This window comes from Garra rufa, chromosome 3 (assembly GCF_049309525.1).
Source record: "Garra rufa chromosome 3, GarRuf1.0, whole genome shotgun sequence".
In the NCBI taxonomy this organism is placed as follows: Eukaryota; Metazoa; Chordata; class Actinopteri; order Cypriniformes; family Cyprinidae; genus Garra; species Garra rufa.
In genome coordinates, this window is record NC_133363.1 from 56984457 (window position 1) to 57001424 (window position 16968).

The 16968-nt window shown below is 34.0% G+C and overlaps 1 protein-coding gene across 1 annotated transcript; it reads left to right on the forward strand.

Moving 5' to 3' along the window:
• The first annotated feature begins 3790 nt into the window (after positions 1-3790).
• LOC141332244 (zinc transporter ZIP1) lies at positions 3791-8085 on the forward strand. Its single transcript, XM_073837372.1, has 4 exons — positions 3791-3915; positions 4658-4788; positions 4866-5171; positions 7149-8085. The coding sequence occupies exons 1-4, from the start codon at positions 3792-3794 to the stop codon at positions 7500-7502; spliced, it is 915 nt and encodes a 304-aa protein (XP_073693473.1). The 5' UTR covers position 3791; the 3' UTR covers positions 7503-8085.
• The last annotated feature ends 8883 nt before the right edge of the window (positions 8086-16968 follow it).

Here is a 16968-nt window from a genome sequence, read left to right on the forward strand (position 1 = left end):
AAAAAACGACGTCCAAATGACATCTAGTGCTGGGTGGGAAAACAAACTAGTCTGTCCCATTTGTCAGAAGTAAAAGAAAACGAATAAGGAATAAAATATTAAAAGTTGTCTACTTCTAAAAGATCACTGCAACTGGTCAACCAGGTCAACCAGGCTAGTTTTCGCTGGCCATAGCTGGTCAGCAGGCTGGTTTTAGAGGGGTTTTGGCCAGGCTGCGAGACCACCAGCTAAAACCAGCCTGGCCAGGCTGGGAGACCAGCTTAAACCAGCTAAGACCAGCCAACCAGCCTAGGCCGGTATTAGCTGTTTTTTTTTTTTGCAGGGGTGTCTGAACAAATCGGTAAAATCGGCTGAGAAAACAGTCTCCTGTCGCCACCTACTGGTGTGTTGATGTTGTAAAAAGGTCATTTACTACTTGTTTTTTTAACCATTGCACACCTTACAGTCTGATTGGTGATAAGTCTCACAGCTGTTGAAACGCTATAAAAAATAAACAGATTTATATTATTGCCATGTGAGTTGGATTGACCAAACAAAACCCAATTTTAAACGTTGATTTTTGGGATAAATTTGGACCAAATCAGACGGAGCAAACAAAGGCCAATTTTCAACGTCTATATTTAGGCAAAATTTGGACTAAATCCGATGGCCCAAACAACAATTAATTTTCAACTTCGATTTTTAGGCTAAAAGAAGGCTAAAAGGCCCCCCGCCCAAAAAAAACGACGTCCAAATGACATCTAGTGCTGGGTGGGAAAACAAACTAGTCTGTCCCATTTGTCAGAAGTAAAAGAAAAAGAATAACGAATAAAATATTAAAAGTTGTCTACTTCTAAAAGATCACTGCAACTGGTCAACCTGGTCAACCAGGCTAGTTTTCGCTGGCCATAGCTGGTCAGCAGGCTGGTTTTAGAGGGGTTTTGGCCAGGCTGCGAGACCACCAGCTAAAACCAGCCTGGCCAGGCTGGGAGACCAGCTTAAACCAGCTAAGACCAGCCAACCAGCCTAGGCCGGTATTAGCTGTTTTTTTTTTTTTTGCAGGGGTGTCTGAACAAATCGGTAAAATCGGCTGAGAAAACAGTCTCCTGTCGCCACCTACTGGTGAGTTGATGTTGTAAAAAGGTCATTTACTACTTGTTTTAACCATTGTACACCTTACCGTCTGATTGGTGATAAGTCTCTGTTGAAACGCTATAAAAAATAAACAGATTTATATTATTGCCATGTGAATTGGATGGACCAAACAAAACCCAATTTTAAAAGTTGATTTTTGAAGTAAATTTGGACCAAATCAGACGGAGCAAACAAAGGCAATTTTCAACGTCGATGTTTAGGCAAAATTTGGACAAAATCCGACGGACCAAACAACGATTCATTTTCAACTTCGATTTTTGGGCTAAAAGATGACAAGCCGACTTGATTTAGCCCAAAAACGACGTCCAAATGACGTCTAGTGCTGGGTGGGAAAACAAACTAGTAAGTCCCATTTGTCAGGAGTAAAAGTAAGAATAAGGAATAAAATATTAAAAGATGTCTACTTCTAAAAGATCACTGCAACTCAATCAGGCTTCATAGAAACTCTATAGTTCCCTCTCTAAAACAAATACAGATAAAACAGAAACCAAGCTATCTTGCTACACTTTACATCAATGCTGATACAGGGCTGCCAACTTTTGAGCTCAGCTTGGAGTGAGAATTCCCACAGCAGTGTCTTTAGGGGGGTCCGGGGGCATGCTCCCCCGTAAGAAAATTTTGAACATTTTACAGTTAAATTCATCTATCTGGTGCACTTTGAGAGTTCACAATTCAGAGCTCCAATATAGTTTCAGTGTGAAAACTAAACAAAGAAAAAAGCTGGTGAATTCACTTGATCTTGAGGTTTAAAGGGGACTTAATCCTCTTATTAGTTGTGATATAGTGTCTCAGTCTTAATTAGAATAAAAAATAATTTGAAAAAAGAATAATGATCATAATAATAATAATAATTTTATAGTATTATTCCAACGACAGTAATATTGGAAAACAATTATGTAAAGTAAATAAAAATGAGTATTTCACCAGTATGTTATTTTCTCTTATTCTATAGTAGGGGAATTGCAATACTTTTGTTGTAATTTCTACACTTACAAGCAGGGCCTAAAACTTTTTGCCATATCTGCCATTTTATTCATGATACAAACAAAATTTTTTGGTGATTTGAGAGAATTTACCAGCCATAAATATATATATATTTTTTTTTTCTGGCAATGAAATGTTTTTGCTGTTAAAAAAATAATAATAAATTGAAAATTAGAACTAAACACTGCATTTTAAATCATGATTAAAAAAAATGTGCTACACACATGTTCGCATGAGCAGATTTTTTATTAAAATTTGGTCTGACTTCAGCATTGTGAAATTATTTGTTATTTTTTAATATATTTATAAAAATGTCATACTGTGTTGTTATTATAAAATGTAAAATAACTGTTGCAGTGCTGCAAAACTATTAACTTTTCTTGTTGTGGTAAAAAGTTATGTTCAGTAAAAGAATTCCTAGATTTATCCATTATAAATAATTGCAACTGCATTTAAAAATATATATATTTTGAAACGAAAATTCAAATATTTTTCTGTAGTCTGCCGTTCTGAGAAATTATATTTTTCTCATATTCGAAAATTAATCCTTCATTCATGAGGGATTTATCACTCCCGAAATTCTGCTTTTTGTACCGGGTATACAGCTGTTAGCAGGATGAAAAACAAAACTTTTATTCAAATTCTAAACGTATTATACGTAGCCTTGGAGTGCGCAATAGCCCTTCCTTGATAATCACTAAAAACGTGTCGCTTCAGTTAATCGCAAAAGTCCTTTTATTATCAATGAACTGCTTATTACAGTGAGAGTCCACAAGTGCAATCTAGCGTTTAGAGGTGAGTGAATTCAGAACGCAATGTAGCCAATCACAGGCGTTCTTGATCAACATAAATGTCTGTGATTGGCTACATTGCTCAGCGCTACGAGAACAGCTTGTCTTTTGGCGATTTCCAGAGCACAAACACAAATACGCACTGGAGCTTTTGCCAAATCTGTTTAGCCAATATCTTACAGTTTTAACTGAGGGTGCTTTTGACTGCGTGAGAAAATGGATGTGTGGCGTGAGAGCGTGTGAAAAGAGTCAATTGCGTGAGTCTCACGCTGAATGCGTGAGAGTTGGCAGCCCTGGCTGATATGACTTTTTTTTCAGTCACAAGGCAGTCATGTGCGGTTTAGTCATACCGGGAACCACAGCTCTATGCCATGCAGTTCAACCACAGACCTGGATGAAGAAGAACTAATAAACACTCCGTCGTTGAAGTAACATATGATTCCTACAGGGGGCGCTTGGTGGCTCAAAAATACAAAATAGACTGTTTAAATACCTTCAGATATTATATTATAGACAATAGTAATCTATATTTATTAATAATCACACTTTGATTCAAAAATAGTAGATATAACTAAGGAAATTGTGATATTCCACAACTTTGGGCGTCCAGCGCGTAAATCAAACCGGAAGTAGACGTCACAGCGCAAGGGGCGGAGCGAACGACTGACAAACATGTAGTAGCGAGTCGTCAGATGTTAAACCTAATCAGAATGAAACGCTAAACTGTCATAAACTTCAAATCATGGGGTTTATTATTCAACGACAGCGCTCTATATGAAAACATTTATGTATATTTTATTAACAGTGTTTAATAGAGGCGTATGTCCTCTCTCTCTCTTGTTTGTTTACATCTAACGTTAGTTTCATTTTTTTAAATAATTTATGGTCGCGATGGATTACCTGCTACAGGTAAAAGTTGGAGCCCTGGTTGGACTGCTGTTCCTAACTCTGTTTTTTGGTTTTATCCCAGCGCGGATGAAATGGTTTCGAGATTCTAGTGGAACAGGTAAGTTGTCATTTACGTCTTTTATGTTAGTGGTGTTGTTGACATACATTTTATTGTACTATACATTAGTCTCCTCCAAGCATAAACATGCTTATGTACTGTATATATATATATATATATATATATATATATATATATATATATATATATACACATTATGTGTGTTGTGCATCTGTTCATGTATGTGCATTTATGTGAAAATGACAAGGATAGGTTTTTTACTAAAACATAACTTACATTCACAGAAATCACAGATGGACATCAGGGTGGAAGTGAAACTGATGTCTGAAAATGCTTAAACAAGCAAAACTTTTGCTAAACCTGAATTATGTCCATAATGATCAAAAATAGCCTGAGAATTTTATGCACAAAAATTAAATATACGTTTGCTTTTGATTGCAGTCTTTACCTTAGACACCGAAGTTACGAAAAATTGCCTGTGAAACCAGAATAGGAAGTGGTTTTCACACGGTTCACATCAGATTTGCAGTTAAACGTCACCAGAGCTTTTGTTCGTTTTCAAGCCTTAATCAAGTGACTTAAACTTCCAATGCATTACTCAGTTATGATGTGCTTTTAGTCATTTTTTCTGCATCTGATTAATTTCCCCTATGGCGAAACTTGTTTTACTTTGGCTGATAAGCTAAAAGGAGTGATTAGAGGAAGATTATAGTATTGACATCAATCAATGACACCATTAATCAATGCAACATGACTTTGATTTGGTTTTCTGTGTCTGTAGCAACTCACAAGGCCGTGCTGAGTTTCGTGAGCTGCTTCGCGGGTGGCGTTTTCCTGTCGGCCTGTTTGTTAGACATCATCCCGGACTACCTTTCCGACATACAAGAACAGCTACAAAAGCAAGGCCTTGATGTGAGCTCACCAGAAATTAGAATTGCTCTGTTAAATGCAATTTTTTGTTTCTAATGCCAATTCTCCTTATCATCCAGGAGGGCTTCCCGCTTGCGGAGTTCATCATTGCTTGTGGCTTCTTCACAGTCTTGATCCTGGAAAAAATGGTTTTGAGCTGCACCGAGGGCCACAGAAATGAGGAGACAGCTCCTCTTTTAGCTCCCGCCGGTCACGGGCATGCCCAAGGGCGTCAATCGCTGAATGATCTGGAGGGTAGCGGTCATCACGTCCATGTAGATTTTCACGCGCACTCGTCCTTCCGCTCCTTCATGCTCTTCCTGTCTCTATCTCTTCACTCTGTGTTTGAGGGTTTGGCCATTGGCTTGCAGACCACAGACACTAAGGTATTTTATTGAGTTTTGCTTTGTTTGACAACTCTCTGTTGAATCACTTTGCTGACCTTGTCAGAAACCTGATAATGTTTTGGGTTCAAAGGTTTACAGGCAGTTTAGCATCGTGACTTCAAATCATGCTGTTTGTGTGATGCCAAAACACTTTAAATTCACTAAACACTTTAACAATGTTAAAGGGATAGTTCACCCAAAAACACAACTGAAGATACACGATTAAAATTACCTTATAAATGTAGTTAGTTTTAATTACTGAATTGTGCTATTTGCAAAAACATCAAATTGTGATTTTACTGATATTCTCTATCTTTGATGTGATTTTAAAGTGTAGTTACAAAAAATCTATGCTTGTTTGCATTTGGCCAAATACCAGTCAAAGTACAGCAAAAACAGTCAAATCTAACTGTTTAAAATAGCTGTTTTCTATTTGAATATATTTTAAAATATAATTTATTACTGTGGTCAAAGCTACATTTTCAGCATCATTACTCCAGTCTTCAGTGTCACATGATCCTTCAGAAGTCATTTTAATATGCTGATTTGCTGCTCGAGAAACATTTATTATTATTATTATCAATATTTAAAACGGTTAAGTTCTACAAAGATCAGTATTTATATGAAATAAAAGGTTTTTTTCACATTATACATTACAACATTCTAAAGCTGGGAGAAATTTTAGAAATTAATACTTTTATTTAGCAAGAATGCTTTAAATTGATCAAAAGTGATGATAAAGACATAATGTTACAAAAGATTTCTATTTTGATAAATGCTGTTCTTCTGAACTTTCTATTCATCAAAGAAACCTGAAAAATAAAATCTACTCAGTTGTTTTCAACACAGTAATAAATGTTTTTTGAGCAGAAAATCTGAATATTTGATTGATTTCTGAAGGATCATGTGACTGGAGTAATGATACTAAAAATTCAGCTTTGAAATCACAGGAATAAATTACATTTTACAACATATACATTTATTTTAAATAGTAAAAATATTTCAAAATGTTACTGCTTTTGCTGTACTTTGGATCAAATAAATGCAGGCTTGGTGAGCAAAAGAGACTTTTTTTTTTTTAAATAATTAAAATCTTACTTTTCAAAAACTTTTGACTGGTAGTGTATACCTACATGGCTATAAAATAATTAATACTTACTACTAAAAAAATTAGAAATTTTACTATTGTAATATTTTACTTCAAAATAAAAAGTCAAGTGATTAAGAAAACAATATATTATGACTAAACAATTTTAAACAAAATAAGAAATGTTACTATCGTAATAATTTACTGTAAAATTAAAAATCAAGCATTTGAGAATGATATAATAATTATTAATACCAAAATTTAAACTAAATAATAGTTCACTGTAAAAAAAAAATATTATAGACTAAGAGAAATAAAAAATAATAAACAGTAAATTTACAATACTAAGTGATGCAGAGTTATGTAGAGTGCTTAAGTTCCTCATAGTTTAATTTGCTTATTTCCTTTTGCCACAATGGGGTTTTTTTGGTCACGAAACAAAGAATTTGAAAAGATTTTATCAACGTCACTACAAAATAGTTCCATTTTAAATAGGAAGTGTTCAAATACTTTTTTTTTTCTCAGTGTAATGTGCTAAAATGGCTTTAAGTAAGCCATGAGCAGAGTGAGCACATGTCAAAATCTTTTTTTTTTTTTAAATCTGTTTAGATATAAATATCAAAATGATAATTTTTGTTACTAGTAATTTGTGTTTAGAAATTACGCTTGACCTTTAAAGTCAATTAAAACAAACAGCTAGTTGGCAACTGATTTTATCAACCAGGAACTGACCTAGATAACAGGTGATGGAAAAAACAGGGGGCTTGGTGACATTTTGGTCACTGGTGTAAGATGAAAGATTATGAAGGTTTTTTGGGGGGGAATAATGTACTCTGATGAATATACCTAAAGATGCAGTGAGTTTGACTTGCTCCACTCTTTCTGTTCAGGTGCTGGAGATCTGCATCGCTATCCTGGTCCACAAGAGCATCATCGTCTTCAGTCTGTCGGTGAAGCTTGTTCAGAGCGCGGTCAGACCCTTGTGGGTGGCGCTCTACGTGACCGTCTTCGCTGTGATGTCTCCTCTCGGCATTGGCATCGGCATCACGGTGATCGAGGCTCAGCTGGAGGCCGGCGCTTTCATCCAGGCGGTGCTGGAGGGGCTGGCGGCCGGGACGTTTGTCTACATCACCTTCCTAGAGATCCTTCCCCATGAACTCAACTCCCCTGAGCGGCCTCTACTCAAAGTGTTCTTCCTCCTGTGTGGTTTCTCTGTAATGGCTGGTCTGTGTTTTCTGGGCTGAAAAATATTTTTCATTTTTTGTGCCCTACAGCCAGAATACTGGAGCCTCGAGGAAATCACGCTCAGTGAGATTTCACAAACTGCATGTGATTTTAAGAAAGCGAAAGGCACAGTTTGCTTGTTTTTTGAGGAACTGCTGATGTTTTTAAAAACTTTTACCAGATCATTTATCAGTTTTAAATATGACAATGATTTTGCTGACATGCAAATGGAGACTATTACAAGTATTTTTTTTTTTTTTTACTTGAACTTGTTTTACCTTTTGTTTAACTTAACATATTTTATCAGTGAAATTGTTTTCATGCCATTCTTGTTTCCTCTGACTTGCATAACACTATCCACAAACCACCAACTGACTGATTTAAATGTTTTAATTAATTTTTAAATCATTTTTATACACTATGAACACTGACTGCAGTATTTCTGTATGTTTCATACAGTTATTCAGTATATACACATTTGTTGTCCTTTACATGCCACATTTCCTGTAAATTCAATGTTCAGCCAAATGTTTTGACTAAAAAGTTTGGACTCGTGATCATAAATCATTTGATGAGATTTCACAGTAAACTGAGACAAAATGGTGTAACTAGTATTGTGTTTTTTTTTTTTTAAGAATACATACACTTCCAGTCAAAAGTTTTTGAACAATTAGATTTTTAATGTTTTTTTTTTTTTAAGAAATCTCTTCTGCTCACCAAACCTGCATTTATTTGATCCAAAGGACAGTAAAAACAGTACAATTTTAAAATATTTTTACTATTTAAAATAACTGTTTTCTATTTTGAAATGTTATTTATTCCTGTGATCGAAGCTTCATTTTCAGCATCATTATTCCAGTCCTCAGTATCACACGATCCTTCAGAAATCATTCTAATATTCTGATTTGCTGCTCAAAAACAGCACAGCTAAGTAGAATCAGGCTTCTCTGATGAACAGAAAGTTCAGAAAAACAGCATTTATCTGAAATAGAAATCTTTTGTATCATTATAAATGTCTTTTTCATCACTTTTGATCAATTTAAACCATCTTTAAGCGTATTATCAATAAAAAAAATGTTTCTTAAACAGCAAATCAGCATATTAGAATGATTTCTGAGGGATTATGTAATACTGAGGACTGGAATAATGATGCTGAAAATGTAGCTTTGAGCACAGGAATAAATAACATTTTAAAATAGAAAACAGTTGTTTTAAATAGTAAAAATATTCTAAAATGTACTTTGGATCAAACGAAGAGACTTCTTTAAAAACATAAAAAATCTAACTGTTCAAAAACTTGACTGGTAGTGTATGTACAGCAAATGTATATGTGACCCTGGACCACAAAACCAGTCTTAAGTCGCTGGGGTATATTTGTAGCAATAGCCAAAAATACATTGTATGGGTCAAAATTATTGATTTTTCTTTTATGTCAAAAATCATTAGGAAATTAAGTAAAGATCATGTTCCATAAAGTTTTTTTTTTTTTTGTAAAATTCCTACTGTAAACCTATCAAAATGTAATTTTTGATTAGTAATATGCATTGTTAATTTGGACAACTTTAAAGGTGATTTTCTCAGTATTTTGATTTTTTTGCACCCTCAGATTCCAGATTTTCAAATAGGTGTATCTCAGCCAAATATTGTCCTACCCTAACAAACTATACATCAATAGAAAGCTTATTTATTGAGCTTTCATATGATGTATATATCTCAGTTTTGTCAAATTTAACCTTATGACTGGTTTTGTGGTCCAGAGTCACGTATGTGTTTTGTGCCTTTATTTGTAAGAAAACTAACAAATGGCATGTTACTGATTTAAGTGTGTAAATGCCTTTACTAAACACTAGCACTAAATTCTCTTAAAGTTCATGTTTAAGTGACATCTCTGGCGTTTGTTTAGTTTGCTTTCTGTTTCAACATGCTCTGTTTGTGATAAAATAGCACAGTATGATCTGAAACATGGTTTAAACTTGGCTTGAACTAGCAATACCACGTGTAGCCTCAAGATGCCAGACTTCAATACAGAGTGTCAGTAAAGTATTGACTATGTTCAGAACTGCATACTACTAGTACTGTTTTTGCAGTAAGTGAATTGTTAATATGCACAGAAGATTTCAGTATCTCATTTGAACAGAATGAGGATGTGTACATTTTTCTTATTTTGCCTAAATATCTTACATTTTCATTTAGCACAGCCCTTCACAAACTACAGAAGATACTTGCATGTTTCCCAGAAGACAAGTTAAATTAACCCTGATCTTCAAATTCCAAAAGTTTTCACCCCCGTCTCAATGCATTATGTTTCCTTCTGAAGCATCAGTGAGGTTTGAACCTTCTGTAATAGTTGCATATGAGACTCTCAGTCGTCCTCAGTGTGAAAAGATGGATCTCAAAATCGTACAGTCATTGTTGAAAAGGGTTCAAATACACAAAAATGCTGAAAAACCAAAGAATTTGAAGGATTCATGAACAACCATCACTAAACAGTTGTGGATCATTCAGGTAACAACACAGTATTAAGTATCAAGTGTATGTAAACTTTTGAACAGGGTCATTTTTATAAATTCAACTCTTGTATTTTCTCTTGTGGACTATATGTAAATGTTTTATGTGGAATATTCAGGTCAGTACTAAATAAAAGCAAAAAGTATCTGGACACTTAACCCAGACATACTTTTTTTTTCTCGAATGAACTGCATTAAGTGTGGCGTACGTGTCCAAACACATTTTTGGGGCCACTGTATTTTTGAAAAGAATCACAAAATAAAACGGTAACAAAGTCCAGCACTAATGAGTGAAATGCTATGCAGTGAGGGTCGTTCATTTGTGCCTGTGCAGCAGAGCAGCAGGGTTTTGTGACGGACTCGCACAAGAACTGTTCCTCCACTGCTCATTATCGGGTTTACGCTCACATGCCTGAATGGATGGCATCTTTGCAGACCTGTCTGTCGCCTGTCCTAAATTCACCCCGCAGCCTGAATCTTTAGCATGCAATGTAATTATGAATGAAACCAGTGCGAATAGGTGCGCATTTCGCAAATGGCAGCTAAATCGTTGATTACATTTATTTTTTTATTATAATGTATTATTGGTTGCAAGACCCAAAACTTTAATTACAAAAAGTGCTTGCCGCGGAGGGTTTAAAGAGGGAATTAGGATTGCTCAACGAGGATTAAAGTGTAAAACCAATGCAGTTCACAAAGCGTTTAATAATGTAACTGTGAAACAAAGTCAATCGCAGGATTAGTTTTTCAGATCGCAGTTCGTCTGTGTGCTTGATTTGATGCCGATGCTTTGAGGCTGTCAAGAATGAGCTGTTATTTTGTTGTATTTGCAACTCGCATCTGTTGCTGTATTCTAGTCTATGACAAAGCGGAGAGTTGAGGCTTTTTAATCCAGATCACCAAAATAAAGTCTTTACCTAGAGGAGGTGAGGATGGGAGGATTTGGCTTCCATCTTGCTCTTTAAATTGACATTTTAAGCACTGGATGCATCTGTTCACGACTTCTAGTAGCCCAAAACACTCTCGTTTTTGCTTATCCGCCTTATTTTTCAGGTAAGAGCAGACGCCATTTTAAACTTGAATGTGCGAGATTTCCGGTTTCATTAGAACTGTTATTTTCGATCTACAAAAACAGTCGATTTTGCTGCTTGATATTGCAAAGTGGTATGGTCTTAAAGGAGTAGTTCAGTTTTAGAACAAACATTTACAGATAATGTACTCACCCCCTTGTCATCCAAGATGTTCATGTCTTTCTTTCTACAGTAGTAAGGAAATTATGTTTTTTGAAGAAAACATTTCAGGATTTCTCTCCATATAATGGACTCATATGGTGCCCCCGAGTTTGAACTTCCAAAATGCAGCTCCAAAGGGCTCTAAACAAGAAGTACGAGCGTTTGAGATTACAAATTATATAAATTGTAAATGTTTTTAGAAAATAACCGATCATTTCTTAGGCTTGATCATTTAGAGCCCTTTGAAGCCTTATTTAAACTGCATTTTGGAAGTTCAAACTCGGAGGCACCTTAAAAGTCCATTATGGAGAGAAATTCTGAAATGTTTTCCTCCAAAAAAAAAAAAACACCATTTCTTTACGGCTGAAGAAAGAAAGACATGAACATCTTGGATGACAAGAAGGTGAGTACATTTTCTGTACATTTTTGTTCTGAAAGTGAACTACTCCTTTGTAGCATGGGTATATTTGTAGCAATGGCCAAAAATACATTGCATGGGTCAAAATTATCAATTTTTCTTTTATGCCAAAAATCATTTGTGTATTAGGTAAAGATCATGTTCCATGAAGATATTTTGTAAATATCTACCATAAATATATCAAAACTTGCCAACAACTTTGCAACATTGCCAACAAACATTTACAGATAATGTACTCACCCCCTTGTCATCCAAGACGTCTATGTCTTTCTTTCTTCAGTCGTAAGGAAATGAATGTTTTTTGAGGAAAACATTTCAGGATTTCTTTTCATATAGTGGACTTCTATGGTGCCCCCGAGTTTGAACTTCCAAAATGCAGCTTCAAAGAGCTCTATATGAGAAGTATGAGCATTTGAGATTACAAAGTATATAAATTGTAAATGTTTTTAGAAAATAACCGATCATTTTGCTAGATAAGGCCCTTCTTATAGGCTGTGATCATTTAGAGCCCTTTTTTAGCCTCATTTAAACTGCAGTTCAAACTCGGAGGCACCTTAGAAGTCCATTATCTCGAGAGAAATCCTGAAATGTTTTCCTCAAAATACACCATTCCTTTACGACTGAAGAAAGAAAGACATGAACATCTTGGATGACAAGAGGGTGAGTCCATTATCTGTACTTTTTTGTTCTGAAAGTGAACTACTCCTTTAAGTAGCACGGGTATATTTGTAGCAATAGCCAAAAATACATTGCATGGGTCAAAATGATCAATTTTTCTTTTATGCCAAAAATCATGTGTATTAGGTAAAGATCATGTTCCATGAAGATATTTTGTAAATTTACTACCGCAAATATATCAAAACTTATTTTTTTATTAGTAATATGCATTTTTGCCCATTTCATGATCTGCCAAATACAAAGTCTGACCGCTTAAAGGTATAGTTATTAATAAAAAATTCTGTCATTAATTACTCACCCTCATGTCGTTCCAACCTGTAACACATTTGTGACCCTGGACCACAAAACCAGTCTTAAGTCGCTGGGGTATATTTGTAGCAATAGCCAAAAATACATTGTATGGGTCAAAATTATTGATTTTTCTTTTATGTCAAAAATCATTAGGAAATTAAGTAAAGATCATGTTCCATGAAGATTTTTTGTAAAATTCCTACTGTAAACCTATCAAAATGTCATTTTTGATTAGTAATATGCATTGTTAAGAACTTAATTTGGAGAACTTTAAAGGTGATTTTCTCAGTATTTTTATTTTTTTGCACCCTCAGATTCCTGATTTTCAAATAGATGTATCTCGGCCAAATATTGTCCTATCCTAACAAACCATATATCAATAGAAAGCTTATTTATTGAGCTTTCATACGATGTATATATCTCAGTTTTGTAAAATTTTACCTTATGACTGGTTTTGTGGTCCAGGGTCACATTTGTTCATCTTCAGAACACAAATTAAGATATTTTTGATGAAATCCGAGAGCTCTCCAACCCTTTATAGACAGCAAGGGTACTACCATGTTCAAGGCCCAGAAAGGTAGTAAGTACAATAAGAATAAAATAGTCCATGTGACATGATTGATTCAACCATAATTCTTTGAAGCTACAAGAATACCTTTTTGTGCAAAAAAACAACAACTTTACACATAATTTTTGCTTGGTTGGAACAGCAGCTACGCTAATTATTTCTCTATTTGTTTCTCTGTTTCTGCACTAGGAATTACACAAGCTTCAGTCTGGATTCAGAAGAAGAGATGATGCCAACCCCCCAGAGGACCGCCGATGATGCCAGCCTTGAAACAACATACAGCACTACACCATTTTTCTACAAGTTTGATTGCAACACATAATCATTACTATTAGTGTTCATCATCTGTTTTTGATTACACCATTACTGTTTTTAATATTTATACCATATGTACATCGACTTAACATACAGTAGTCACCACTAATAAGCTCCTAAATATATTGTAGTAGCCTACATTTTTTTTGTACAGCTGCTTTGAAACGTTTTGTATTGTGAAAAGCTAATTGAGCTCTAATTGATTCATTATTTTAACCTAAAAAAAAAAAAAGCAAACAAAAAAATCTAAATTTTCCAAACTGTCATATGAAATGATCAAATATCAAAAATCTTTATCAAAAATATCTCATTCTCTAATCACACTGCATGTAGAATATTTGTTATACTGCTAATGTAATCTATTCACGTATTCTTTATGATCATATTGGTATAGGCATCACAAATGAAGCGTGACAGAATGTGTATGTTCATTTCTCATCAAGCACAGCATGGCTGCCTTCTGTAGTTCTGTGCATCTTTATTCAACGGAAAGAAGCCTCTGTATAAAGAGCTTATGTAATTCTAGAGGTCACAACAAATGACTTCATCTTCTTATTATTGCTGGAAGGCAAGGATGGATGGGTCTGTAGGCCTCAGTGTTGGGAGTAACGCATTACAATTTAGACAGTAATATTGTAATGTAACTAATTACTTTTAAAAGACAGTAGCTAATAATATATAATGTATTACATTTTGGAAGTAACTTGCACAACACTGGTAGGCCTACACAATATAGGCCTATGTGACTGACAGCAACCACATAGGAACATGCTAAGAACCAGGTATAACACCCTAGCAATGCTGCTGCTGCTGCGTCTTGCTTTCTTTTACTTCCAATATTCTTCAATAAACTAAATTTTTCAGTAAACAAACCTTAATATCTTTAATCATTTTGCATCTCAAATACAGTATGTTGATTTAGGAATGCTTAGATATTCTAGATAAAATACTAATTTAGGAAAATGCATTATACAATGCTTAGCAGCTCATTAGTAAATATACATTCAAATAGCTAGAAATAAAACCTCAATTGACTTTTTTTAATCATGCACATGACTACACTACCAGTCAAAACTTATTTCTTCTGATCACCAAGCCTGCATTTATTTGACCCCAAGTACAGCAAAAACAGTAAAATTGTGAAATATTTTTACTGTTTAAAATAATGCTTTATATTTGAATATGTTTTAAAAGGTCACTAAAAATAATTTCCTGTGATTTCAAAGCTGAATTTTGAGTATCATTTGTCTTGTCACATGATCCAAATCATTCTAATATTCTGATTTGCTGCTCAAATCAGCTGCTCAAAACTATTATTATTATGTTGAAAACAGCTGAGCAGAATTTTCATCCCTTTTGATCAATTTAAAGCATCCTTGCTAAATAAAAGTATTACGTTTTTATAATTATAATCAAAGAATCCTGAAAAAAAAATCACAGGAATAAATTACATTTTAAAATATGTTCAAATAGAAAGCCGTTATTTTAAATAGTAAAAATATTTAAACATTTTACAGTTTTTGCTGTACTTTGGATAAAATAAATGCAGGCGTTAGGAGCAGAAGAAACTTCTTTAAAAAATAAAAATAAAAAATCTTACTGTTCAAAAACGTTTTATTTGTGTACATGAATTAGTGATGTGTTCTGCATTACACAATGTTTCTTATTTACTATTCTCATTTATTATTATACTTATGGCATACTATTTTTCTGACCTCAACACAATCATAAACAACTATGCACCAAAGTTTTTATTTTTATGGTTTTATCCACCTGGTGATGTTTCGTGGTTGGGCTCATTCGGTCCCTCCCCTCGTGAGTGTTTATTATGTAGATGAGATGAATGTGTTGTGAGTTATGGGGTGTGACAGGTTAATCTCACAGTAAGCAGTGTCCGCCTGCACCCCTCATCTCCAGTCTCCAAGCTTGCACTTCTCAATCTCCCTCGGCTGAGGTAAGTCACAGTCTCTGAGGCTTATTAATGCTCCATGTTTGTTCTGTTTTAAAGCTGACAGGTTAAGAGGATGCCGGGACTGGATTCAGGGTGCACTGGCTGATACTTAAAACAAGCTTTTAGTTGCACCATTTATTTATTAATTGACTGAATACAGATCTTTAGCTTTATCAAATAGTATTGCTGATCATGATTGTCTAACAGAAAAAATACCGTTTTTATACTGTTGCTCTCTAATCAGGCAAAATGCTTGATGATATTAATAATAATCTGAATGCATCAAATGTAATGTGTCTATCTATCTATCTATAGGCAAAAATATTCAAACTTTGAAGATTTTTAAGCTATTAAGGTATCGTCAAGCCTATGTTCACTTGAGAAATATTAAAATGTTTTAATTAATGACTAATTTATGTGGGTAAATCTTTTTAAATAATAACTTATCTGAATTAATTATATGCATACTGTATATATGAAATTATCTTTTTTTATGTTTATGTTCAAGTTTAACAGACTAAAACTGCAAAATTGTAATAAAATAATTTAATTTATTTTTTTTTAAAGTAGCTACATGATGCAAATTGAACAAATCATACAAAAATTAATCTGTACAAATAAAGTGAAGATTGTGGCAGCAAAGATTAGAAAATCCTTAAGAAACAAGATTATTTTTAGAGAATTAATCCTCAGAACGACCTTTCCTGTGACCTTTCTCACATTAACATTTAGTTTTAAGGAAAAGAATCTAAATGCAAACGTTGTAAACGTATTGTCTTATACTGTATTCAACTCTCAAATATTACATTTCAACCAATATTATGATAAATCTAAAGATGCACAGTGAAATGTGACCCTGGACCACAAAACCAGTCATAAGGGTGTTTTTTTTTAAGGGCAGACACTGCAGGCAAAAATGCTGTTTTTTATGCACCTGTCAAGTTTGAGATTTTGTGCTTTTTGGTTTTTCATAAAGTGTTTTTTCAGACTAGTGGAAAGAAAACATCCAAAAGACACTATTAAGTGTTTCTTTTATAGCACTTTATCTGTTTATAGATTCAATTGCAATACATATTTTTAAAGGCAGTTTTTTTGCTCCTACACTGAGCCATAAATCTCCACTTCAATAGCACTTAAAACTTTACATTTTTATTCCTGACTTTATCCTGAAGGGATTTGTTCATATATAATTAGCTTGATTTTATACAACAATTTATTCCCCCCAATTTTTAAAAAAAAATTTGTTTTCTGTCTGTTCTAAGTTGTATCTGAATTATGGAGTGACAAAATGAGAAATTCCAAAATTCCATCTGTACAAATGTTTGACTCTAATGTCAAAAAATTAAGAATTTTAAAACTGTCCTCATCCACTGTTTAGATTTTTGTATTAGAAATGTATGCAGATAAGCAAATATTTAATGAAATAATGCCTCATTTGCATATTTAAACATAGCATTTTAGAGAACTTGTAATACCAAAATTGTTAGCAATTATCAATGTAATCAATCGACTGAGGAAGTAAAGCG

Bases quoted from the DNA above. Each gene is read 5' to 3' on its own strand.
- LOC141332244 (XM_073837372.1), top strand. From the start codon at position 3,792: ATGGTCGCGATGGATTACCTGCTACAGGTAAAAGTTGGAGCCCTGGTT. The intron at 3,916-4,657 runs GTAAGTTGTCAT...CTGTGTCTGTAG, and splicing joins TCGAGATTCTAGTGGAACAG to CAACTCACAAGGCCGTGCTG. The intron at 5,172-7,148 runs GTATTTTATTGA...CTTTCTGTTCAG, and splicing joins TGCAGACCACAGACACTAAG to GTGCTGGAGATCTGCATCGC.